At 43.5% G+C, this 24,206-nt stretch overlaps 1 protein-coding gene across 3 annotated transcripts; it reads left to right on the top strand.

The window, feature by feature from the left end:
* The first annotated feature begins 1,223 nt into the window (after window positions 1-1,223).
* On the top strand, window positions 1,224-22,958 carry szl (sizzled). Of its 3 annotated transcripts, none has more exons than XM_047820177.1 (30): window positions 1,224-1,266; window positions 1,845-1,952; window positions 2,122-2,309; window positions 2,514-2,670; window positions 2,812-2,924; window positions 3,720-3,910; window positions 4,011-4,151; window positions 4,822-5,229; window positions 6,753-6,956; window positions 7,127-7,241; window positions 8,707-8,884; window positions 9,692-9,762; window positions 9,898-9,989; window positions 10,124-10,182; window positions 10,279-10,388; window positions 10,533-10,602; window positions 12,898-13,079; window positions 13,978-14,124; window positions 14,408-14,529; window positions 14,672-14,771; window positions 14,987-15,133; window positions 15,539-15,712; window positions 15,912-16,061; window positions 16,508-16,615; window positions 17,034-17,174; window positions 17,286-17,377; window positions 21,398-21,811; window positions 21,948-22,117; window positions 22,230-22,322; window positions 22,528-22,958. In XM_047820177.1, the coding sequence occupies exons 2-30, from the start codon at window positions 1,859-1,861 to the stop codon at window positions 22,836-22,838; spliced, it is 4,542 nt and encodes a 1,513-aa protein (XP_047676133.1). In that variant the 5' UTR covers window positions 1,224-1,266; window positions 1,845-1,858; the 3' UTR covers window positions 22,839-22,958. The 3 variants fall into 3 exon arrangements, with proteins under 3 accessions (XP_047676133.1, XP_047676132.1, XP_047676134.1); XM_047820176.1 differs by lacking the exon at window positions 1,224-1,266 and adding an exon at window positions 1,273-1,434; XM_047820178.1 differs by lacking the exons at window positions 1,224-1,266; window positions 21,398-21,811; window positions 21,948-22,117; window positions 22,230-22,322; window positions 22,528-22,958 and adding exons at window positions 1,273-1,434; window positions 18,248-18,323.
* The last annotated feature ends 1,248 nt before the right edge of the window (window positions 22,959-24,206 follow it).

The following is a 24,206-nucleotide window of genomic DNA, read 5'->3' as shown; positions in this document are numbered from 1 at the left end:
CATGGATCAGTATTCATTAATTTTCTACCGCTTCTCCGAACTTCTCTGGTCATGGGGAGCCTGTGCCTATCTCAGGCGTCATCGGGCATCGAGGCAGGATACACCCTGGACGGAGTGCCAACCCATCACAGGGCACACACACTCTCATTCACTCACACACTCACACACTACGGACAATTTTCCAGAGATGCCAATCAACCGACCATGTATGTCTTTGGACCAGGGGAGGAAACCGGATTACCCGGAGGAAACACCCGAGGCATGGGGAGAACATGCAAACTCCACATACACAAGGCGGAGGCGGGAATCGAACCCCCAACCCTGGAGGTGTGAGACGAACCTCTTTTTCAAAATCACACGACAGTGGCGGAAGTGTTGTTGTTGTTAATATTTAGTTATTTTAGCTGTAAAGGTTTACTGGTCACTTGAAAGAAAAATGTTTTATGAAAAACTTGATAACTAAAAACAAGTAAACATATATTTCACTTTTATATAAAACAGTGTTAAAAATAAGGACGTTTATAATAGACTGTGAGCAATGAACCATTGGTGATCAAGTGGTTTCAGGAATAAAATACTCTAATGGACTAAAATGACTGAATGAAACCTGTCATGTGGTCTTAGTGGGTTCCTTGGAAATTCTGTTCCTCATGAAGGGGTTCGTGGCTGCAAAAAGTTTTCATGTATTACGCTAACTGTATATGAGCAGAGATTTGTAAATACAATTAATAGTAGTAGTAGTCAGCTCATCAGGACCATGTTCTCCCCATTATGCTGAAAGCCTATAGAGTTCCATTCAAGAACCATTCATACTACAGTACTAGAGGTCATCAGTTATGCTTGGATGCAATGCATCTGGAACATTTTAGAGAAAAGCCTTACTTCAGTAGTAGTTTACACGTTCCTAAATATATTTCCCTGTCAATATTTGTTTTAATGATCCCTTTTTAATATTTCATGTTTCTATTTAATGGAGGTCTCTTATGAGTTTCTTATGACACCTAGCGGGCGTGATCGGTACTGCACGCCGCCTGGATAGACCAAGATAAACAGGTGAATCTTACTATATATATATTTTTGTATTTTATTTCCGGTTGCTATTTATTTTTTTATTCATTAAAATATTTGACACCACTCACGGTTTGTTTTCTGACAGCACATTTGAACAAACCGCGTAACTAATTTGTGAACGAATCGTTTACCAGAAATGATTCAAATGAGTCGACTCGCTAAAAAGACTCATAAATGTTCCAGTCTCCAATTAAGGTGATGCCGTTAGATCACTGTGACATCCTGAAGCTAGTTTATTTCAGTATAATATCCTCACTGTATATTTTTATTATATGTTGTTTTTCACAGTAATTTTGCGAAATTAATTTTTGTAAAGTTTGTGAAAGTTTGCAAGGAAAAAGGCGTGTTGTTTACAGCAGTGAGGTAATCAGACTAGCTCAATCATCTCACTAATTGTCCTGTGAAGTTAGCAAGGTAAAGTTAGCAAGGTAAAGTTAGCAAGGTAAAGTTAGCAAGGTAAAGTTAGCGAGGTGAAGTTAGCGAGGTAAAGTTAGCAAGGTAAAGTTAGCAAGGTGAAGTTGGTTAGCAAGGTGAAGTTAGCAAGGTGAAGTTGGTTAGCAAGGTGAAGTTGGTTAGCAAGGTGAAGTTGGTTAGCAAGGTGAAGTTAGCAAGGTAAGGTTAGCAAGGTGAAGTTAGCAAGGTGAGGTTAGCAAGGTGAGGTTAGGTGTTGGACATTCATTATGTTCTAGTTTGTGAAACTTTCTGCTCCAGTCACCTTATTTATTGTAGTTTTTAGCCCTGAATGTTTCACCTGTTTTAATCTATTTTAACAGAGCGAAGAAGGATAATGGCGTCTGCTGTGAAGTTTGTCATCTCTAAGCTGCTCTCTCCCCTGTGGAGGACCGTGGACGATGAAGAGGATGGCTTTTATTACAGAACAGGCAAGACCGGCCTTCTGAGAATCACATGTATAATAAAGGGCTTCAACATGTATTGTTGGTTTATTGTGATCTTGACATGATGAGCCTTTATCAGTAGCTTTAATGAGTTACAGACATCGCTAGGCTTCGTTGGTTTATTCCCTGTATCCATGTTTCTTTGTATATTTAGGTATGGATGAGATCCGGCGGATGCGAGGCGGCGTAGTGACCGAGCTCTGTCTGAATTATGGGCTGATTGATCATTGTGTGTACTTCACTGCCGGAGAGGTGCTGGGAGGAGCGTCTCTGCATGTAGGTGACGAGGTTAATGCTCTGGCTGTTAAAGACGGAGCCCACGGAGGATGGAGGGCACTGAGGGTTGGTGCCGTGTATTTTACTAAAATGTCCTTTTTTGAACCAAAATAAAAAGCCTCAGACAAAATGACACTAGCTTTAAAAAATGAATAAAATATGAATTATTGGCTCAAAACCTAGCTTTAGTTGTTGAGATACTGATACTGTACTAGCCATGGTCATGTACCTGATTTAATATATAGCATGACTGTGAACTTCCTTCTGTAGGTGGAGAGGCAAATGGATTCATGGGATGGAGGCAGTGCTTCAGACGAAACCGATGCTAATAAGCTCCGGTCTCTGATTGGAACGGTAACGTCATGTGATAACGACGGTGGATTTATAAACCAGACGACGTATTTTCCCCGATCGGCCCTGTGCGAAGGTAAAGCGTCGACACGCGTATAACGGATGATAATGATAATAATAATGCCGCTTCGTTTTTAATAACAATACGACGTGATATATGATATGTTCAGTATAACATCTATTGAATATAGATTGTGATTTTGTGTCCTCGTTTTAGGTTTTGTGCCGATGAAAGGAGACTGGGTTCAGGCAGAATACTTCATTAGCCCCACAAATTGGACCAGTCAGGCTCGAAGTGTTGCCCCGCTACGATACCAGCGCCTGGACCAAGTCTGTTCACACACACACACATGTACACACACATGGTCAATGTTCCTTTTCAAAATCTTTAATCTACTTTCCTTCTTTTAGTTCGTCTACTTGTAAAACTGATTGAAACTCATGATGTCGCTTTGTAGAAGCCAACATTCTGTTTTCCTATTTAAGCTTAGACAAAAATTTATCAACAGTAACTACTCCTAGGACTTTCGAGCCACATGCACCAAATTCGGATATGTTGTAGATCCTGGTCTGAAGTTTTATGCTATTACATTTCTAAGTGATCCGAGTACTGGTACTTACGGTACCGGGTCTCAAATTGGCCTTTTTTCCCCATAGACTCCCATTATAAATTTTGGAGGTTTATAACTCTGCAAGCTTTCGAACTCTCTACACCAAACTCGACCAGCTCCTTTAGGGTGAGACTCTGAACAAAGGTTTAAATTGGTGTACCCACTGGCCTTTCGGTTGACCCGCAGCCCCGCCCCCAAATATGCAAAATCAAAAAAACGTTTTACAACATGGACATGTGACGTATCAAAACACTCAGAACAATGAGGGGAACTTCCTCACGTGTATATTCCGATGACGTCACATGCCCGTCTCCACTTACCTAAAATGTTTTGGCACCCTAGCTTTCTGTTTACTTGCTTCCAAAAGTAACTCTGACCCTTATATCCACTCGCCTCCAAAAAGCACCGGCCTTTGCGAATACTTGCATCGTCGAAGCCGACAGCAAAGTTCGTCGCGACGAACTTTACAAACCTAGTCATTAAGCGTATTAAGTCCCTTCTCTCTGTCTGTCAGGTGGACGTGTCAAACGTGTTTGGAAACAGTGGGGTTGTGGGAGACGGTGTGTTTTTCACTTTGGATTCTCTGCTGTTGCCTGCTGGATACAAACCCATACGAGGAGATGTAGTGAGCGTGGTGGTGGTGGAGAGCAGTCAGTCGTTATATAGCTGGAGAGCACTCTGTATGTCTCCGATTAAGAAACACAGGCAAGTGATTTTCTTTCATGTGTTTATTCTTTCTTTGTCCACTCATTTGATTCGAACAAAGATTCATACTGAAGATTTTTTTTTTGCTTTCTAACACTAGCGTGAATGGGGCAGTGACCAACCTGCCAGAGGCTGAAATCCAGACACTGCTGGAAAATAAGGGAGGACTTGTGGTCAGTGAGGAAACATCGTTCGGATCTTTGTTTCTGGGGGAAAGTAAAGAGCTGATCGTCTTTCTTCAGTGAGTTAATACGAGACGCGTTCTGCTCAACACGGTCAGGGAAAAACTATTTATAATCAACATATCCGTCCATATTGGACTTTTTTTTGTTCAACTTGGTATTTATATTAAAATTTAATTTTTACAGATACTGTTAGAAACATGATCTGTATGTAGCAGGATTTTTTATTAGGTGTTTTAACTAATGGCCGTCGTTTATAATAATTAGAACTCTTAGGCCACGTTCACACCGCAAGTCTTAATGCTCAGTTCGGATATTTTGCTCAGATCTGATATTTTTGTTCACTTTACCTTTTAAAATGTGGCCTATATCAGATACCAGTGTGAACCGTTTGCTGTTTCAAACTGACCCGCATGCGCAAACGAACGATAACGATTACGTCACACGCAGCATAACATTGTTATATAAAGTGGTTACGTGAACCAGCTCATAATGTTTGCATCGAATACATCACATTACAGCATTAAATGATATGTTTGCTTGCACCAGATGATACAATACTTCCTCCATAACCTCGCCAACTTTTTAGCGCGATGGCGTGCTGTGTTGTCGTTATCGTTCGTTTGCGCATGCATGTGAACAGCCAAACAAAAAAAATCAGATCTGAGCAAAATATCCGAATCGAGCATTAAGAGTTGCAGTGTGAACGTGGCCTTCTTTGTTTTCCAGCAATACCGGTTCAGAGACCCATAAACTGAAGTGCTGTGAATTCGCTGGCTGGGACTCTGAGGAGCAGTTTTCATTTGGACTGGCACCACGTCGTGCCAACGACGACATTCTGTCAAAACCCAAGCTTCAACAGACTGCCCCGGTCAACCCATACATGTCCTTTTTCCAGACCCCGGACAGAGGCCTTATATCGAGGCATCGTCTCGGTGTGCTGCCCGTTCCTTTCTCTGTACCTGTGGAAGAAGGTGCCAAAAGGCATAAAAATAATATAGAGGTAGATATCGATGAAGAGGTTGCAAATGATGGAGAGAAGAATGCTGAGGAGGTACCGTGTCTCCGGGCAGTAGAGAAAAACCTAAACATATTACCAGGAGAGAAAGTGTCCATCACTGTAGGCTGCCAGGCTAAGTAAGTAATTTATAAAATGAGAAATCCTTTCTTTCATTTAACCACAAAAATATGTTGCTTTATTATGTTACTGGATCTGGGTTCTGTGGTGAAATTAAACAAAATGTATGTTTGATAAGGTTTTTATTTCCCTCCCAACATCATTGCATTTTTTTAAACCAGTTTATATCAAAGGTGCCAATAACTCCAAAGCTGTGTGAAAATTGATCTGCATGTTCAGCCTCATACAGCACAATATAAAATCCAGATAAATACTGAAACACAGAATGCAGTGAGGGGAAAGATTTTTATATAATGGAGTTAGCGATAATCTGGACTAAAAGGGGTCTCCGATTTTTGAGAAAACCGAGTCGGTCCGATAATAAACAAAAATCAAAACTAACGTGTAGCCGATGAGCAGAAAGGGGCGGGGCTTGCCGATATGTGTGGAGAGAGTGTTCGGTGCCGTGTGTGACGTTAGCAGAAAGCGGTTTTAACATCGACATGGAGGATAAAAACAAAGAAAGAGAAGAAAGGCTTACGATAAGGACAAGAAGTAGGACGTGTTAATATAGGATCAGCTTTCCAGCGCTGGAGAGAACTGAAGGAGCAGGAAGTCGGCCACATATTCACAGGTTGGAGTTTCCCGAGTCGATAACTCCTGAGCTAAACGCTGTTACTACACAAATAACACCTCTTTTCTATCGTAGTAATGTAGAGAGGCAGCTACAACCGCGTTTTGTGTAGTAACAGCGTTTAGCTCAGGAGTTATCGACTCGGGAAACTCCGACCTGTGAATATGTGGCCGACTTTACTTAAGACGCCGAGGCGCTTTTTTCCTTCTCGATAGGTGAGTAACGTTGGTTTTGCTTTGTTACACAGAACTAATATATGCCTTTGTCCTTTACATCATTATGCTTGTGTGGCATTTTTGCTTGTTTGTTTATCTACAATCGTATTGTTCTTCCCTTCAGCTATGATAAAGACACGTTTCTTTCTGTTAGTCGCCTGGGTTACGTATGTATGTGTGGGCGGAGCTATCGATACAGGGGTGGGACCTATTTGGGTTAGGGGCGTGTTTGTTTTGGTGATTTCAAATGTCAACATTGGCTTTCAAACAATGTAGACCCCACCTTTAATGAGCTTGATTATTCATGCAAAATAAAAACAATCAACAGAGCAGGGGATCGTTTTGTTAAGCTGTATGTGAAATAATCATGAATGGATGTATAATTATTTCCTTGGAATAATTATTTATCTCGTGAGCACGTTTGTGATAAAGGGGTCAAACGAGGCTCGTGAATGGCACAAAAGAAAAGAGAAACCTGCTTGGTTTAGGAAATAAATGAAAAGCTGGAATCTGGAAATGACTAAAGGAGAAAAAAGTCCTAGGCATCACAAGTGTGTATGCACATATAAGATAGATTAGATAGATTTTTTTTTTTTAAAAATTGGGGAAAACGTACTTTAGGGGGGAAAAAGTTGTTAGGTTTGTTGTGTAATGAAACAGAGAGTGAACTTTGGCTGTGATGATCTCTGTGTAGGAACCTGGGTCGCTGTGCGGAGCTGCTGTTGCTGCACTTCTCCTCGTTTACCATCGGGCGGCGCTTGGAGGTTTCCGTGAGCAGTGAGGTAGAGAAATTGTTAAAGCCCAGCGCCCCCTACTGTCCAGCAGTCATGCTGTCAACACCGGCATCGCAGAACCCTGCTCAGGTGGTCACTGTGTTGCCTCCTGCACCTCCAGTCAGGTGAGATTTCCGAAGGAGCCCAGAGAACAAAAGCATTCTTGGTAATAACAGTGATGCACAAATACAGTGATGTTACTCACAATGATTAAATACACAAATCAGGTCACAAGTGAGCTTTTTTCCCCATGCTGTTTATTTGAGTGCTTTCTCTAGCGTATGTTTCTGTTCAGATTGGTGAGACGGCATCTACCTAATTTCCTGGGCGCCTACCCGGTGCCACAAGCACTGAGAGATTGTGTGGAGGCCAAAACTGATGTGCTGGTAGTTCAACCTGCTCTCGGGGAGGTAAGGGGTCATTTACAAGGTCGCGTGGAGGCTCGGAGTAAAGTCTCTTATTTAAAAGGTTGTATATTAAATATAATAACTATAAACTATAATACTTAGCTTTGCTTGGAAGATGACTTTGTATTTATTTATTTATTTATTTATTTCTCAACACAAAGTGAGACAACTTTTGAGATCAGAGACTTTATTCCAAGCATCCAGACCTTGTAAATTGAATTTTAGGGTTCTACATTTTATTCCTAGACATTTCTAACACTTCAGAATACAGATTAAATCGTCCTGATCCATGAATACAAATATCAAAAATACAGATTTCTTGTGATTTAGGTGAAATGTAAATCCAGCAGAAGATGTTCCGTCTCCGTGTTTAGGCAATCGAGTCTTCTGTCATGTTTGCACCGTGGCCATAAAGAGGAGACTCTGTATATATGGTTGATTTTTAAAATGTTAAAGTTTTTTTAATCATCAAAAAATTGTATTTCTAATAATTTGAAAACAAATGGGGGGGCGGTGCGGTGGCTTAGTGATTATCACGTTCGCCTCACACCTCCAGGGTCGGGGGTTTGATTCCCGCCTCCGCCTTGTGTGTGTGGAGTTTGCATGTTCTCCCCGTGCCTCGGGGGTTTCCTCCGGGTACTCCGGTTTCCTCCCCCGGTCCAAAGACATGCATGGTAGGTTGATTGGCATCTCTGGGAAATTGTCCGTAGTGTGTGAGTGTGTGAGTGAATGAGAGTGTGTGTGTGCCCTGCGATGGGTCGGCACTCCGTCCAGGGTGTATCCTGCCTCGATGCCCGATGACGCCTGAGATGTTCAGATAAGCGATAGAAAATGAATGAATGAAAACAAATGGAAAAAAATGTTAAAACTAAGTTTAAATATACTACAGAGTAGAGGTCGACCCGAAGTGACCCGAATCACTTTTTACCCGAACCCGACGTGCATAAATTAATTTATTTTTTGTAAGAAAACCCCGAAAAAATTAAACCCGAGTCCGACCCAACCGGTTGTCAAAATTTTTTTTTTTAACCCGAATGGACTCGAATGTTGCACACACCGATGCAGCCCTGCACGCACCAGTCAGACAGAAAAGTAACCGCTACAGAGTGGATTCAAACTTGATTGACAGGTCTGTTTCAATGTAAATTAACTTACCGCCAGCCGCACGTCGCCAGCCACATGTCGCAAGCGGTCTTGGCAAACAGAGGAGAGGTTGGAAAAGGACTCGAGTCGAGGCACACACACGAGATACAGTAGTTCGGGTCTTCTCGGGTCCGTTCGGTAAAAACACATTCGTTTTAAATTACCCGAGACCCGACGCAGCTATTATTATACCCGACCCGTGTCCGAGGCACACGTGAAACTTTTAGACCTGAACCCGCTTGGATCTCGGGTCGGACCTAAGTGGACCCGTGAAGACCTCTAGGGCTCTAAAAATAATTGAAGCTTTCTTCTCATCCTTCTGTAGCCACTGTGTCCGTCCAACATGGTACCTCGTTTCTCTGCTCTGCTTTGGCTGGAGGAGCTGCAGGCTGAAAGTGAGCTCAGAGAGTTCAGAATTACTGGAGCTCTCCTAAAGAAGGGATCCGGTTACCTGCACCTGGAGGTGCCGGGGTTGAGTGAAGGAAGGCCCAGTCTGTTCCTTGGTGAGAAGAGAGATGTTTGTATCTGTTCAGTGCAATCTGACACGAGAGCACATTATATTACTATTACAAGCCTAGATGCAAGGTAGCATCTTTTTTTTAAATGTTTGTTACATTCTTTATAATTTGTATGTTTTTTCTTTTGTCTTTTTTTGTCCAGTTTATTTTAATTGTTTTTATTATTATTGCATACCTTTTTTAGAAAAGTGCTACATGAATATTCATTCTCATTAACCTGTTCATCAAAGGTGAAACTCTGTGTTTGTGATTGTGTGTGTGTGCGCGTGTGTTGGGGTGTGTGCGTGTGCTTGTGTGTGTGATTGTGTGCGTGCGTGTGTTGGGGTGTGTGTGTGTGCTTGTGTGTGTGATTGTGTGCATGCGTGTGTTGGGGTGTGTGTGATTGTGTGCATGCGTGTGTTGGGGTGTGTGTGTGTGTGCTTGTCTGTGCACATGTTGGGGGGGTGTGCGTGTGTTGCGGGGCGTGTGTGTGTGCGCATGTTGGGGTGTGTGTGTGTGTTGGGGGGCGTGTGTGCGCATGTGTGTGCGCATGTTGGGGGTATGCGTGTGTTGGGGCGTGTGTGCTTGTGTGTGCGCATGTTGGGGGCTTGTGTGTGTGCATGTGTTGGGGGCTTGTGTGTGTGCATGTGTTGGGGGCTTGTGTGTGCATGTGTTGGGGTGTGTGCTTGTGTGCTTGCGCGTGATGGGGCGTGTGCTTGCGCGTGATGGGGCGTGTGCTTGCGCGTGATGGGGCGTGTGCTTGCGCGTGATGGGGCGTGTGTGATGGGGTGTGTGTGATGGGGTTCATAACAGGAGATAAAGTTGTCTTAAAGAAGCCATGCAGAGAAGGGCTCGTTGTGGAGTATATCGGCTATGTTACTGAGGTGATCCAACTCATTCAGGCTTATGAACAAAATAACGGTGTGGTCTGTACTTATTGTCCTTTCGTTTACATTATTTATTTATTTGTTTGTTTGTTTGTTTGTTTGTTTGTTTGTACTGCTGCCCGACGCTTGCAGATCAGTGGGGAGGATGTGAGTTTGCGGGTAAACACAGAATTTCTGAACAGCTACTTGGGCGAGCCGCTGGACGTGGAGTTTACTTACAACAGGTGACTCTTCAGCCTCAGTCGTAAAAACCGCAGTGGTGCGATCATGACGCATCTCTGGATGAAACACATCGAGGTTCATGAATATCTTTCGTTATAATTCTCAATAATTATCAAGTTTTTGTCCTCAAACCCAGACTGCCTATGAAAAGATGCCACTGTGCTCTGGAGCAGACCAAGCACTTTGGAGAGAACGGTGAGCTCAGACTGGAAAACAGTTCCTTCTTCCTCTGTTTACGTTTTCCTGCATGCATCATTTCTACACGTTTCTCACCTCCTGTTGGTGGATCAGTGTTCTTCCCCAGATCTTTGCAGCTGCAGAGCCCCTTGTGGACAGGTGACTGGGAGCCGGAACCTTCAGCCAAACAGGATGAAAACAAATCAACCCTAGAAGGTGAAGAGGTGTGTGGAAATGTTTCCTAAAGTAATCCGACTGGATCGAGAGCTGTTAGCGAGCCTGTGTTATTTTTATTACGTGTTGAATATATTTAATATGATCACCGTGCACATCTACAATATGTTTTGACTCGATAATGTTGCTTCTAGAGTGAGGACAAGGGGACGCCGTCTTCCCTGACTATGGACATGGTCTCTGTGGCAACACAGACAAAAACAGGTAGGTGAAAACTGAGAGTTAATGAATCTGCTTGTGCGAGTTTTTAATTGTAATTAAAATTAAAGCCTGTTTACTCGCGCGAAAAACTTTACACCCAATAAGACGACTGAGGTGCCCTTGAGCAAGGCACCGAACCCCCCAACTGCTCCCCGGGTGCCGCAGCATAAATGGCTGCCCACTGCTGTGTGTGTGTGTGTGTGTGTTCACTGCTGTGTGTGTGTGTGTGTGTGTGTGTGTTCACTGCTGTGTGTGTGTGTGTGTGTGTGTGTGTGTTCACTGCTGTGTGTGTGTGTGTGTGTGTGTTCACTGCTGTGTGTGTGTGTGTGTGTGTGTGTGTGTGTTCACTGCTGTGTGTGTGTGTGTGTGTGTGTGTGTTCACTGCTGTGTGTGTGTGTGTGTGTGTGTGTGTGTGTGTGTGTTCACTGCTGTGTGTGTGTGTGTGTGTGTGTTCACTGCTGTGTGTGTGTGTGTGTGTGTGTGTGTGTTCACTGCTGTGTGTGTGTGTGTGTGTGTGTGTTCACTGCTGTGTGTGTGTGTTCACTGCTGTGTGTGTGTGTGTGTGTGTGTGTGTGTGTGTGTGTTCACTGCTGTGTGTGTGTGTGTGTGTGTGTTCACTGCTGTGTGTGTGTGTTCACTGCTGTGTGTGTGTGTGTTCACTGCTGTGTGTGTGTGTTCACTGCTGTGTGTGTGTGTTCACTGCTGTGTGTGTGTGTGTGTTCACTGCTGTGTGTGTGTGTGTGTTCACTGCTGTGTGTGTGTGTGTGTTCACTGCTGTGTGTGTGTGTGTGTTCACTGCTGTGTGTGTGTGTGTGTTCACTGCTGTGTGTGTGTGTGTGTTCTCTGCTGTGTGTGTGTGTGTGTTCACTGCTGTGTGTGTGTGTGTGTTCACTGCTGTGTGTGTGTGTGTGTGTGTTCACTGCTGTGTGTGTGTGTGTGTGTTCACTGCTGTGTGTGTGTGTTGTGTGTCACTGCTGTGTGTGTGTGGTGTGTGTTCACTGCTGTGTGTGTGTGTGTGTGTTTTCTGTTGTGTGTGTGTGTGTGTGTGTTCACTGCTGTGTGCGTGTTCACTGCTGTGTGCGTGTTCACTGCTGTGTGCGTGTTCACTGCTGTGTGCGTGTTCACTGCTGTGTGTGTGTTGTTCACTGCTGTGTGTGTGTTGTTCACTGCTGTGTGTGTGTTGTTCACTGCTGTGTGTGTGTTGTTCACTGCTGTGTGTGTGTTGTTCACTGCTGTGTGTGTGTTGTTCACTGCTGTGTGTGTGTTGTTCACTGCTGTGTGCGTGTTGTGTGTTACTGCTGTGTGTGTGTGTGTGTGTTCACTGCTGTGGTGTGTTTGTGTGTGTGTGGTGTGTGTTCACTGCTTGTGTGTGTGTGTGTGTGTTCACTGCTGTGTGTGTGTGTTGGTGTTCACTGCTGTGTGTGTGTGTGTGTGTTCACTGGCTGTGTGTGTGTGTGTGTGTGTCACTGCTGTGTGTGTGTGTGTGTGTTCAATGGCTGTGTGGTGTGGTGGTGTGTTGTGTCACTGCTGTGTGTGGTGTGGTGGTTCAGTGTTGTGTGTGTGTTCACTGTGTGTGTGTGTGTGTGTGTCACTGCGTGTGTGTGTGTGTGTGTGGTTCATGCTGTGTGTGTGTGTGTGGTGTTCACTGCTGTGTGTGGTGTGTGTGTGTTCACTGCTGTGTGTGTGGTGTTTGTGTGTGTGTGTGTGTTTCACTGCTGTGTTGTGTCTGTGTGTGTGTGTGTTCACTGCTGTGTGTGTGTGTGTGTGTGTTCATGCTGGTGTGTGGGTGTGTTCACTGCTGTGTGTGTGGTGTGTGGTGTTCATGCTGTGTGTGGGGTGGTGTCACTGTGTGTGGGTGTGTATGTGTGTGTGTGTGTGTTCTATGCTGTGTGTGGCTGTTTGTTCACTGCTGTGTGTGTGTGTGTGTGTGTGTGTGTGTGTGTGTGTGTGTGTGTGTGTGTGTTCACTACTGTGTGTGTGTGTGTGTGTGTTCACTACTGTGTGTGTGTGTGTGTGTGTGTTCACTACTGTGTGTGTGTGTGTGTGTGTGTGTTCACTACTGTGTGTGTGTGTGTGTGTGTGTGTTCACTGCTGTGTGTGTGTGTGTGTTCACTGCTGTGTGTGTGTGTGTTCACTGCTGTGTGTGTGTGTGTTCACTGCTGTGTGTGTGTACTTTGGATGAGTTAAATGCAGAGACCGAATCCTGAGTTTTGCACTTAGCCGTACGTCACGTGAAGTACGTCACTTATTACTAATTATTGAGTAATTGTTTTTACTCGTCTTACTTTTTTTGGTCAGATTTGTGTACAGCAGCTAAGCCCATCCCAGACCCAGGCAAGTTCTTTAACTGCAATCTTAACCCTGCTCAGAAGGAGGCGGTCAAACACATCCTCAGCGCAGACTGTCGCCCAACTCCTTACGTGCTCTTCGGCCCTCCAGGCACAGGGAAAACCATCACGCTCATAGAGGCCATACTGCAGGTACTCGTTTACATTCACGCTTAACCTTCTCCAGAGCGACGTACAGAACTCATCACCTGTCCGATGCGTGTTTCTACGTCTGTCTGCTGTTACGGGGAATTATTTTACTCTGTAGTAAATAAATGATATGGGGGGGGCACGGTGGCTTAGTGGTTAGCATGTTCGCCTCACACCTCCATGGTTGGGGGTTCGATTCCCACCTCCGCCTTGTGTGTGTGTGGAGTTTGCATGTTCTCCCCGTGCCTCGGGGGTTTCCTCCGTGTACTCCGGTTTCCTCCCCCGGTCCAAAGACATGCATGGTAGGTTGATTGGCATCTCTGGAAAATTGTCCGTAGTGTGTGAGTGAATGAGTGTGTGTGTGTGTGCCCTGTGATGGGTTGGCACTCCATCCAGGGTGTATCCTGCCTCGATGCCCGATGATGCATAGGCACAGGCTCCCCGTGACCCGAGAAGTTCGGATAAGCGGTAGAAAATGAGTGAATGAATAAATGATAATATACACTCTGAACATTATACTGTCACTATGTTCTTTCGCTCTCAATTCCTGATTGGACCCCCTCATCATTCAGTGGTGCACATTACTGGGGACAAATCTGTATGGACAGCCCTTGACTCATGGAATTGCTGAGGACAGACCACTTGGAGACCATCACGCTGTCTTTGAGCTGCCATTGTCTCAGTCAGCTTTGTGCTCAGGTCTTCATCAGCGTTAGTTTTGAAGACTTCGGCAGGAAGGGATTAGTGTTAAGTCTGTAACGAACTTCGAAATGTTATTCTCAGACTTGTTTTGTTCTCTGCAGCTCTCGGTTCCACAATTCCACCGTGTTTCCGTGTATTTATTCGTCCGTCTGTGTGTTTATTACAGTCCAAAATATTAATCGAGTGCATTCGCGTGCAGGTGTATTACCGTGTGCCGGCGAGTCGTGTGTTGGTTTGCACTCCTTCTAACAGTGCTGCAGACCTCATTTGTATTCGCCTGCATGAAAGTGGCTACCTGCAAGCTGCCAGCATGGCGCGAGTTAACGCCACCTGCAGGATTGAGGAGGTACTGCAGTCTCCACAAGGACACTTTTTTTTATGCATTACTGGGTAAATTTACATTATTGTTAGTGATTGTGTTGTTTTTTTGTTAAGGTTTTAGTTAGGGGTTTTCTTTCTATTTATTTTGGACATGAAAGTCTCCTTAAATGTCCTAAATGATCTACTAGGAAAATTTTAAAATAAGGCAAAGAAAATAAATGATACAAGATCCTAAACACTCATTTTAAGCGCTTTGTTAAACCGGTCCGTTTTGTTCGGAGATGATGAAGTGCTCTGTATCCTTTCAGTCTGTCCCCGAGGTGTTGCAACAGTACTCTCACGCCGGAGAGGATGTACACCATGCTGCTTTCCACCGTATTGTCGTCAGCACCTGCTCCAGCGCTGGCATGTTTTACCAGATCGGATTGCGGTGAGAACCGTATCGCTATATCTATTCTTTAACGAGTGTTGGGGCTATCATGTTAAATTTTATGCATCCCAATTATTAGAAAAAATAAAATTAACTCTTTGCTAAAATGTCCAAAATACCGTATATGTGTTTGTTTTCTTAGCGTTGGTCATTTTACTCACGTTTTTCTGGACGAGGCTGGTCAAGCTACCGAGCCGGAGTGTCTGATTCCTCTCGGCCTGTTGTTTGAGAAGACCGGACAGGTCGGACATGCATCCCATGTTCTCTGTGTCGTACACCGATAATCTGAATCATTTTTATACATATCGTTTGTATGTATAGTTGTATACCTATAGTCTTGATTTTTATAATCGTCTTCATTTAGCATTAATGAGAGATCTTAATTAGCAGATAGCTACAGGAGCAATAAAGTATATTTAGGATACATTTGTTTTGCTTTTTTTTTTCCCTCATTAAGATTGTCCTGGCTGGAGACCCAAAGCAGTTGGGTCCAGTAGTGAAGTCGAAACTAGCGGAAACCTTCGGACTGGGAGTGTCTCTGCTCGAGAGACTGATGGCCAGCCCTCTGTATTCCCTCACTGAGAACGGCTACAACCCATTGCTGGTAAAATAAAAAGATTTAACACGAATTTCCTTTCTGCAAATTCAGGAAAGAAAAGGGGGGGGGGGGGAATCACATGTTTTAATTTTATTGCAATGTAAATTAATTGGTCATGGCTGTTAAATATTTTGGAACCTTTAGGTAAATGAGCAGCGATATTAGATATTTACTACTACAGTAGATTGTAGCACTAGTATATAGTCGTGACCTGATGGTTAGAGAGTTTGACTCCTAACCCTAAGGTTGTGGGTTTGAGTCTCGGGCCGGCCACGTTGGATGGGTTAAACACAGAGAACAAATTCTGAGTATGCGTCATATATATATATATATGTGTGTGTGTGTGTGTGTGTTTACATAATGTTGTTGTCTTTCCCGTTGGAGAACTGCAGTGTTATAATTTGTTTTAAGGTGACAAAGCTGGTGTATAACTACCGCTCCCACGAGGTGTTGCTGGAGCTACCGTCTAATCTGTTCTACGGCGGTGAGCTGTGTGTACGCTCACAGAGAGCCGTCGTGGACTCGCTTTGTCACTGGAGCCGCCTTCCGACCAAGGGCTTCCCTCTCGTCTTCCACGGAGTCAGGGTGCACCTCTTTTTTTTTTTTTTTCCTGCCAATATAGAGCTTTAATTATGTTAACTGGCATGATGATGTTTAAACCTTAAAATATACAGAACTGCACAACTGTACAGCATCTACGGTGTCCCTGTTTCTCATTAAGCCACGACAAGTGCACGTTCTTAGAAAAATGAATCCGTTTTGTGTCTCTCTGTATCCTGTTTAGGGCACAGAGATGAGGGAAGGCTCGAACCCATCCTGGTTTAACCCCGGTGAAGCCGTGCAGGCCATGCTTTACTGCTGCCAGTTGGCGAAAAGACTCTACAAACCCATACCAGTTACTGACATTGGCATCATCACTCCTTATAAAAAACAGGTCTCGTGCTGTCTGCGCACATACACGTGAACCTTTAGGCCCTTTTTACACCCGGTCACTTCGTGTGTGTGTGTTGTCTCTGATCCGATAGCTATCTGGTTTGTTAAAGCTGTTCCGTTTACATCAGGCCACATTAATACGTCTCGGTGAATCGGATATCGATCCGATCTTTCTGCTCCTGCCCAAAATGCAAATATATTTTACCTCATTTCCGGGGTAATTGCACGACTCGCGAGTCACCTGTGAGTGACGTACTTCTGTCTGGGAGGACCGTCGGATTTATATCCGTCTCCAAAACGTTTCGGAGGGCGTTTAGACCTGGTCTTTTTACCGTCAGATAGCTATCGGATCACAGAAAACGCAGGAAGTGACCGGGTGTAAAAAAACCCCCTTACTTACTGTGTGCATGAAAAACATTTTTTTTTCTCTTTCATTTTTATCATCAGGTGGAAAAGATTCGAATGCTGTTGCACAGAGCCGGGCTTCCCGACATCAAGGTCGGCTCGGTTGAGGAATTTCAGGGACAGGAGTTCTTAGTTATCATTCTCTCTACGGTAACATGCTGCTTTACTCCCGTAGACCTTAAACCGACTCTTGATTCAGGATCAGAATATATATTAGATAAATTGGATAAATCTCCTGTACATTTATAGATTCCTTTTTAAACCTAGAGCCGTCTGGCAGACAGCAAACGAGCAAGCGTGGGATTTTAAATAGGCTCATAATCTACTTTTATTCCTTATTATTGGTGGTTTGTGTTTTTCTTTTAAACTGATTTCAACCGGACAACTAAACCAGCAACTAATCTCTCTAAACGTGGCTTATAGACATCATGTCTTATATTTAATTAAAGGTGTGTGCGCGTTCGCATGTACGGGGCGTCAGGAGTCTGTAGAAGTCTTAAATTTCGTTTTTTTTAATTGTGTAAAAAATCATTTGTTCTTTTCTTTCACCTTATTTCTAAATCCTCAGGTGCGCTCCAATGAGGTGATACCTAGCAGTGAACTTCAGAGAGCACTGGGCTTTGTGTCGAACCCCAAACGCTTCAACGTCGCCATCACGCGACCGAAAGCTCTTCTTATCGTCATCGGTAACCCCCACGTGCTGATCAAGGTAGTATTACATTTTACATCAGATCAAAAATATGTTCTGTAGCATCTCTATAGGCATGATACTGTCCATATCTGTCGAATGTCACAAGGATAACACAATTGTGTGGTACAGGACCCATGTTTTCATGCACTGCTGCAGTACGCCTACGAGAACGGGGCTTTCATTGGCTGTGACCCTCCTGTCTCCCTCCGAGTTCCTGATAGGTGAATCTCTTGGCTTTTTTTTACACCCGGTCACTTCATGTGTCGTCTCTGATCCGATTGCTATCTGATCTGTTAAAACTGTACCGTTTACATCAGGCCACATAAACACGTCTCGGCGAATCGGATATCGATCCGATCTTTTTACTCCCGCCCAAAATGCTGATATATTTTACCTCATTTCTGGGGTAATTGAAACAGAACACACTTTGGTGTATGCGGTTGCTACAAAAAACAGCATTTACTGTTTGCTGCATTTTCGCTGGCGGCAGCAGCGCGTTTTAAGACCCAACGAGACGCCTGGGTGAAAGATCAGAGCCAGCGCTGGTGGGAAAACGTGTTTGTTTCTGGCGCGATGCGCGACTCGCGAGTCACCTGCGAGTGACGTACTTCCGTCTGGGAGGAGTTTAGCGCTGACGTATGTGGCTCGAACAACCACGTTCATTTACACCTGTCCAGTTTCATCTGAAACGCGTCCCAGACCACCTCCTGAAGGGGTTCGAGCGATCAGATTTATATCCGTCTCTAAAATGTTTCGGGGGCATTTAGACCTGGTCTTTTTACCGTCGGATAGATATCGGATCACAGAACACGCAGGAAGTGACCAGGTGTAAAAACCCCCTCTTTTATGCTCTCATCTTTACACTTAGAGAGTCAGGCACTGCAGAATAAATAAATAAACAAATAAATAAATAAAGTCTACTGTATATATACAAATATACTAGAAATCTTTTGTCTGTAGTCTTAAAAATTAAAAATGTATTCTGTATAAAAAAAAAAATCTCACCCCCACCCGATATTACAGTTTTCTGGGGTATTTTTTAATTATTTTATTAATAATTGGAGTCTTTCTTTTTTTTTTTCCCTCCACAGAGCTGTTTCTGAAGAGAAGTTCTGAAATGTTGCTATGCTGTAATGTCGTGTTTCTAATAAAAATGTAATTACCGTCTCAGTTTTTACTTTTTTTTTACTTCGACGTTTATACAGTAGTTAGTTTTCTTAATATAATTTGCGTCCTTCAGACGGCAGGTCTTTACGGGTTAAACGACCGGTTTATCTTACAGGTTTATGTTAAATAGAATTCTTAGAAGTTCTTAAGTTCAATTCAGGGCAGGTCAATTGCGTGCACGTCGGTTTATAGGTAGATGTTCTTTTGTGGTCCTCGGAACACATTCGCATATTTTTATTTTTATTTTTTTATTTAAAACGAATGACGTTTCTGGTTTCTTACGTAAAGGCCTGTCTCTCCGTCTCCGTCAGAGTGTCTGTAGGTTCCAGACAGTCCTACGTCTGAACGTCTCGGCGTGGCGGCGTCTCCATGACCGAGTCTGTATACAACAATTGAGTGCCGATAACTATTTGTAGAGACAGAGAGGATAAAGAGACCTAGAGACTAGACGTGGGGACGTGTAGAGTAACTTGCGAAATAAATAAGTCGTGTCGTGTTCGTATTGACACGAATTTTTGTTGACCGCATGTCAAAAGTCTGCAGTCTGAAACGACGCCTCGTAAGAAGAGGGACGAAGAAATTTCATTTTTGATTTGTTAAGATTCTTTCTTTATGTTAAGGAAGTGAAGGAAGTACAGTGTATGTAGCATGTATGTGTCAGAGAGGTTGTAATGACTGAGGAGGAGACTGCTTTTATCAGAATAGGCCTGACTACATGACTGCTCTTTGATGTAAAAGTCTGGTGTGAGGTAAGCTGTTTGAAACCAGTCTGACACTCGGGTGTGTGTCTTGTGTTGTGCTTGTCTTTATGGGCTTACTGTGCTCCCGGTGTCCTTAACTGAATTCTGTTCTTTCTTAAGTAATTATTATTATTATTATTATTATCTTTAATTTAATCTTTAAGGTTAAACCAACGATTCAACCTTTACTCTGTTACCACTTAACGTTCAAGCGTGACGACGATCGTCTGGTTAATAATGATCGGCTAACGTAAATCCGGCAACCTTGAAACTTTCTATACCATGTTATATACATTTAATAAAACAAAATCTTGCTTGTAGATCGTGTGTGTGTGTGTGTGTGTGTGTGTGTGTGTGGTCAAAATATTCCTAGGATTTTTACAGATAAATCGAGAACACGGATATTAGTTTATAATCCTTATCATCTGTTAAGTTTTGCTAACTTATCCGTAGCTCCACGAAGCCAGACTATCCGTGGTCATATGCAAATTTTAACGTAAATAAATAAATAAATAAATAAAAGTCTGAACCGACTTAGTCGAGAAGCTTTGACAGACGATCTTGTATGGGTCCCATTAGTGTTCCTTAGGATGGCCAAACATTAACAACACAAACATAATACCTAAAAAGGGGCAGGAGAGCTATTAGATGGACAAACATGCTCCTGGGGGTATTACAATGAGAGAAGGGAGCCTCTATTGTTTTCTAAAATGGGCCTGTGTCTCTAATTGCCCAGTTAGGTCCCCTTGCTAACTGCCGTCTACATCACCTTGAGCCAGGGCAGTAAAGGGGCCATCGAGGCTGGGGCCGGGGTGACGGGGCTGGAGACTCGAGCAGTGAGGGACCGAGAGACTGGGAGAAGGCACACGGTGGCATGGATAACATTTCCCCCCTAATTCACTTCAAATGGCACCACAAGTTCTAACAATAATCACACCGTCTACTCCGCCTGATTGCTTTCATCGGGTACTTTAGTTCGGGTCCTTGTCTGAAAACCGAGGCCAGGAATAAAGTTCTCATATAGATGGTAACAGTGGAAGCCTTCGACTCTCGGAAGCTTTATATATCGGAGACGGAGCAAAATACAAGCTACAGATGGGAGACATTTATGGCATGAAACTTTTTTCCTACTGTCACCTGTGGTGTAAATAGGACTTGTGGTTTCTTCAGAGTCTTTAGATCAACTAATGATCATTGAATGAAAACTTTTAAATGTGTATGGCTAAGAGACAAACCTACACATCTCCGGTTTGATGTAGGACCATATAAACTGGAGCATCTCACTGAGAAACATTTATATGGCCAGAATAGACCGTTAATACACGAAGCTTAAGACGTACCGAAGAAGAGTTGTCGGCTAATGTGGGATAATCCGTCGCTCTACGTGACGAGAGCCGAGTCCGTCATGTAGACAGTAAGCCAGTAATTCGTGTAAGGATTAGGGAGGCACGGTAGCTAAGTGGTGTCTCATTTAACATTTGAATATGAATGGCTCCCTATTTCGCTAGATCAAAGGTGACGTAGTGGCCAGGTAGACTGCAGACAAGGCTGCTCTAATGGGAGACAGGCTGTATGGTGAAGTCTGTCGGGTCAGGGAAGCTCAAATTAACATGGGGAGACAGAGTAACTGTCATCAGTCAGGAGACTGCCTGTCTGTCCACCAGCCCCCTCCCTACAAGACAAGAAGAGATTTTTAGCTATTTTTACTTTACACCTGAGATATAATTCCTTAAAATGAACCGTCTGTGTATCGTGTCATTCGGCGGTTATTCCTTTCATTTATTTTTCTCTCTTTTCTCTCTCTCTCTCTATCTATCAAAGAAAAATGACCTGCTCTGTTCCACATCTGCTGTGTAGTTACTGTTGTGCTCATATCCTAAGTCAACGTTCGGACCTCGTGCGTTACATCTCCGCCGTTTTATCCACGATAAGACAACTGGGGAAATTATAAATAAATAAATAAATAAATAAATAAAGAATGAATTAGGAAATTTGTAAAGACATTTATATGTAGAGCTGGCAATGATTTCCGAACGGTCGGTATTTAAGTACTCCTCGATCTACTATACTTTATCTGGAATCGAATGGATTTAATAAACTGATTTTGGATTTTTATTTAAGTTTATAAATAAATAAGAAATTTCTTATTCAAACTGTATCTCAAAGCAAAATACGTGTACAGGTTACTACAGTGTGCATCATTTAATGGGCTGAGAGGGATCAAGTACCCTAAGTCTCTGATTGTTTATTTAATGCCCCCCTCCTTCTCCCTCTCCCCCTGCGTCTGCACGTTGTTATCTCCTGCTTCACGCGTCGTCTGCGCCTGTTTGATAGGTCGTTGATAACAACCCCGGCTGAGTCTGCTCTCGCTGTATATAAACCAAGAAATCCTCACTCGGCATCAGTCCAGCTTTATCCTCGGCACAGGACCTTGCTTTCTGACCGGACAATCCTCTCCTCTGGAACTATGGCTCTCTTCACTGCCCTGCTTGCCTTAACTCTTTTGGCCCAGATCAGAGCCTTTGACTTGGGCCAGTCTACCCGCTGCATACCCATACCTCGCCAGCTGAGTGTGTGTCATGATGTGGGCTACTCAGAGATGCGACTGCCTAACCTCCTGGGCGATAGCAGCCTGGAGAGTGAGGTAGTGCCACGCTCCAACGACTGGCGTTCCCTGCTACAGACAGGGTGCCACCCTCAGGCCCAAACCTTTATCTGCTCTCTTATCGCTCCTGTCTGCCTAGACACGTAAGTATTCTATATTGCACCCTAATTTTAGATGTTATCTGCTAGCTTATCTGCCAACAAGTTGCTTCTTAGACTTTTACTATGACAGTCTTTCTTGCATGTTAGTAAACGTGTACAATTTTTTTTTTCTCTGAAGTTTTATCCAGCCTTGTCGAAGTCTGTGTCTGGCTGTGAGGGACAGCTGTGCTCCGGTCTTGGCTTGCCACGGCCATCAATGGCCCGAAGAACTGGACTGTGATCGTTTCCCCGCTCAAGACGACATGTGCCTCACCCCACTGCCCAAACATCTCAGCAGGTTCTCTAAAGGTCAGTTCTCTAAAGGGACTTCTCTAACGTATTAAGTTTATTTTGTTTTTGTTTAACCAGTAACGGTTTAAAATCCACACCGATTCAACCGTGTCTGTCTTTCCATATCCAGATCTCCCCAAGCCTGTATGTCAGTCGTGTCCTCGAGTAGATGAGCTTCCTTCTCTTAAGACCGTGATGGATGCCCTTTGTCTTACTGACTTTGGTAAGCAAAATCTTTTAAATCATTATTTACTACAAAGAAGTATATTGTATTATATTATATTATGAACCATTGTCATTGTCTACAGACATGGAAATACTTGAAAGTGTAATGGATCAAGCTGTACTGTAATGGACCTTTTGTTGTATTGGTCATTCTGCAAGGAAAGGACTCTTTTTTTTTAATTAGTCTTTTTGTTTCCCCGCAGCCGTTAAAGCCAAGCTGTTCCGCCGCCGTATGGCTTCATCGGAGCCAGAGCTCGAGGTGGAGGGAAAGGTGGAGTTCATCCAGCGTGGCCCGCTGCTTCCATACGACACCAACAACCTGCTACAGCAATGGCTGCTGCTCAACCTGCGCTGCGCGCATGCACTGGTGAAGCCCGGACGCGCGCAGCTCTACCTGATCACCGGCACGACGCGCTCCGACGGCACCGTGGAGCTTACGCACCTTTTCCCCTGGTTAAAGAAGGACCTGCACATAACCGCAGCTACCCGCAAGTGGAAACACCACAAGTGCTGAGGACATTATACACAGTTATAGAGGAGAGGAAGACCTTCAGGTGAAGAGAGAACTGATGGAGGTCGTTATGGGGCTTTAAGTCTCTCCACCGGTTAAAAAAAAAATTTGCGCTCCGATTTCTGAGCACATGAAATGTAATGCACTCCTTTTTTTTTTTTTGTAAATATCGAGCCTTTGAGTAAAGGCCTTGTAAAAAGATATTTTCTATCCAAGTATTAGTGTATTTATGCGTGTCTTGTGGTGTTTGTAAGCGGAATATGAATAAATGTATTCTAATGGATTTTTTTACACTGGACTCATTTATTTCATTTAATAAAACTCAGTTGAACTGAATCAGGATTTCGAGCTCCTGCTGCAGCAGCAATGCTACAGAAACCCACTTCAGACAAAAGCACCACAACACCCATGACTTTCCAACATTGACGTGTTACAAGGTTTCTACATCCACCAGGTATTAGGAACACCAGGACACCTCATAGTCTGGTCAAGTCAAGCTTGTTGTCATTTCAACCATATGTAGCTGTTATAGTACACAGTGACATGAGACAACGTTTCTCCAGGATCAGGGTGTTACACAAAACAAAGACAGGGCTATAAGGACTTGTAAGTTGTCTTAGCCACATAAAGTGCAACATGTGCAAACAGTGCAGGACAAGACAGTGCAGGACAAAAGACAGTGCAGACAAAAAGTTACAAGACAATACAAAAAATACAATACACAATAAACAGTAAACAGAAACAGCGCCGACCGACCGGTGTATATACTGTGTGTCAGGGGAGTCAAACTCAAACTCACAGTGGGCCAAAATATAAACCTGAGATAAAGTCACAGGCCAAACTGAATATTTATTGTTTACTGTTATGTAATGTTCAACCTTTTTCATATGGAAACAAACTTTAGTTTTGCTTAAAAACAGAATTTAGAACAACCAGAACTTGTTATTACAAACACATGAGAAATTAAATGTGAAATAAAAGACACATCGGTGATGTTCATGTCACAAACTTTGACCATACACTTTTTGACAAACTCTCCCTCATTAAAGGGCAGATTTTGCCGTCTCTGCCGCCACGATAAAGCTTTACAGCCTTTACAGCAGCTTCACTTTTTGATTTAGCTTTCATGAACATAGTCTGACGGGAAACCAGACTTTTTTTTTTTCATCTCCTCCGAGTTCTGGAGCTTCTGCGTTACGTCCAGGTCCTTATACTTCTCATAATGTTTCGTGTCATAGCGTCTTCTTATGTCATATTCTTTCGTTACAGACACGTTCGCTCCGTTAGCACACAAGACAAACAGGTCTGTCCTTTATATTCGTGAACAGATAATCTGCCTCCCTCTGCTGCCTTGAAAGCTCCTATTGTCCA

The sequence above is a fragment of the Tachysurus fulvidraco genome, chromosome 10 (genome assembly GCF_022655615.1).
Source record: "Tachysurus fulvidraco isolate hzauxx_2018 chromosome 10, HZAU_PFXX_2.0, whole genome shotgun sequence".
In the NCBI taxonomy this organism is placed as follows: domain Eukaryota; kingdom Metazoa; phylum Chordata; class Actinopteri; order Siluriformes; family Bagridae; genus Tachysurus; species Tachysurus fulvidraco.
The sequence above is the reverse complement of the archived record's forward strand: the minus strand, read 5'-3'. Positions and strand labels throughout refer to the sequence as shown.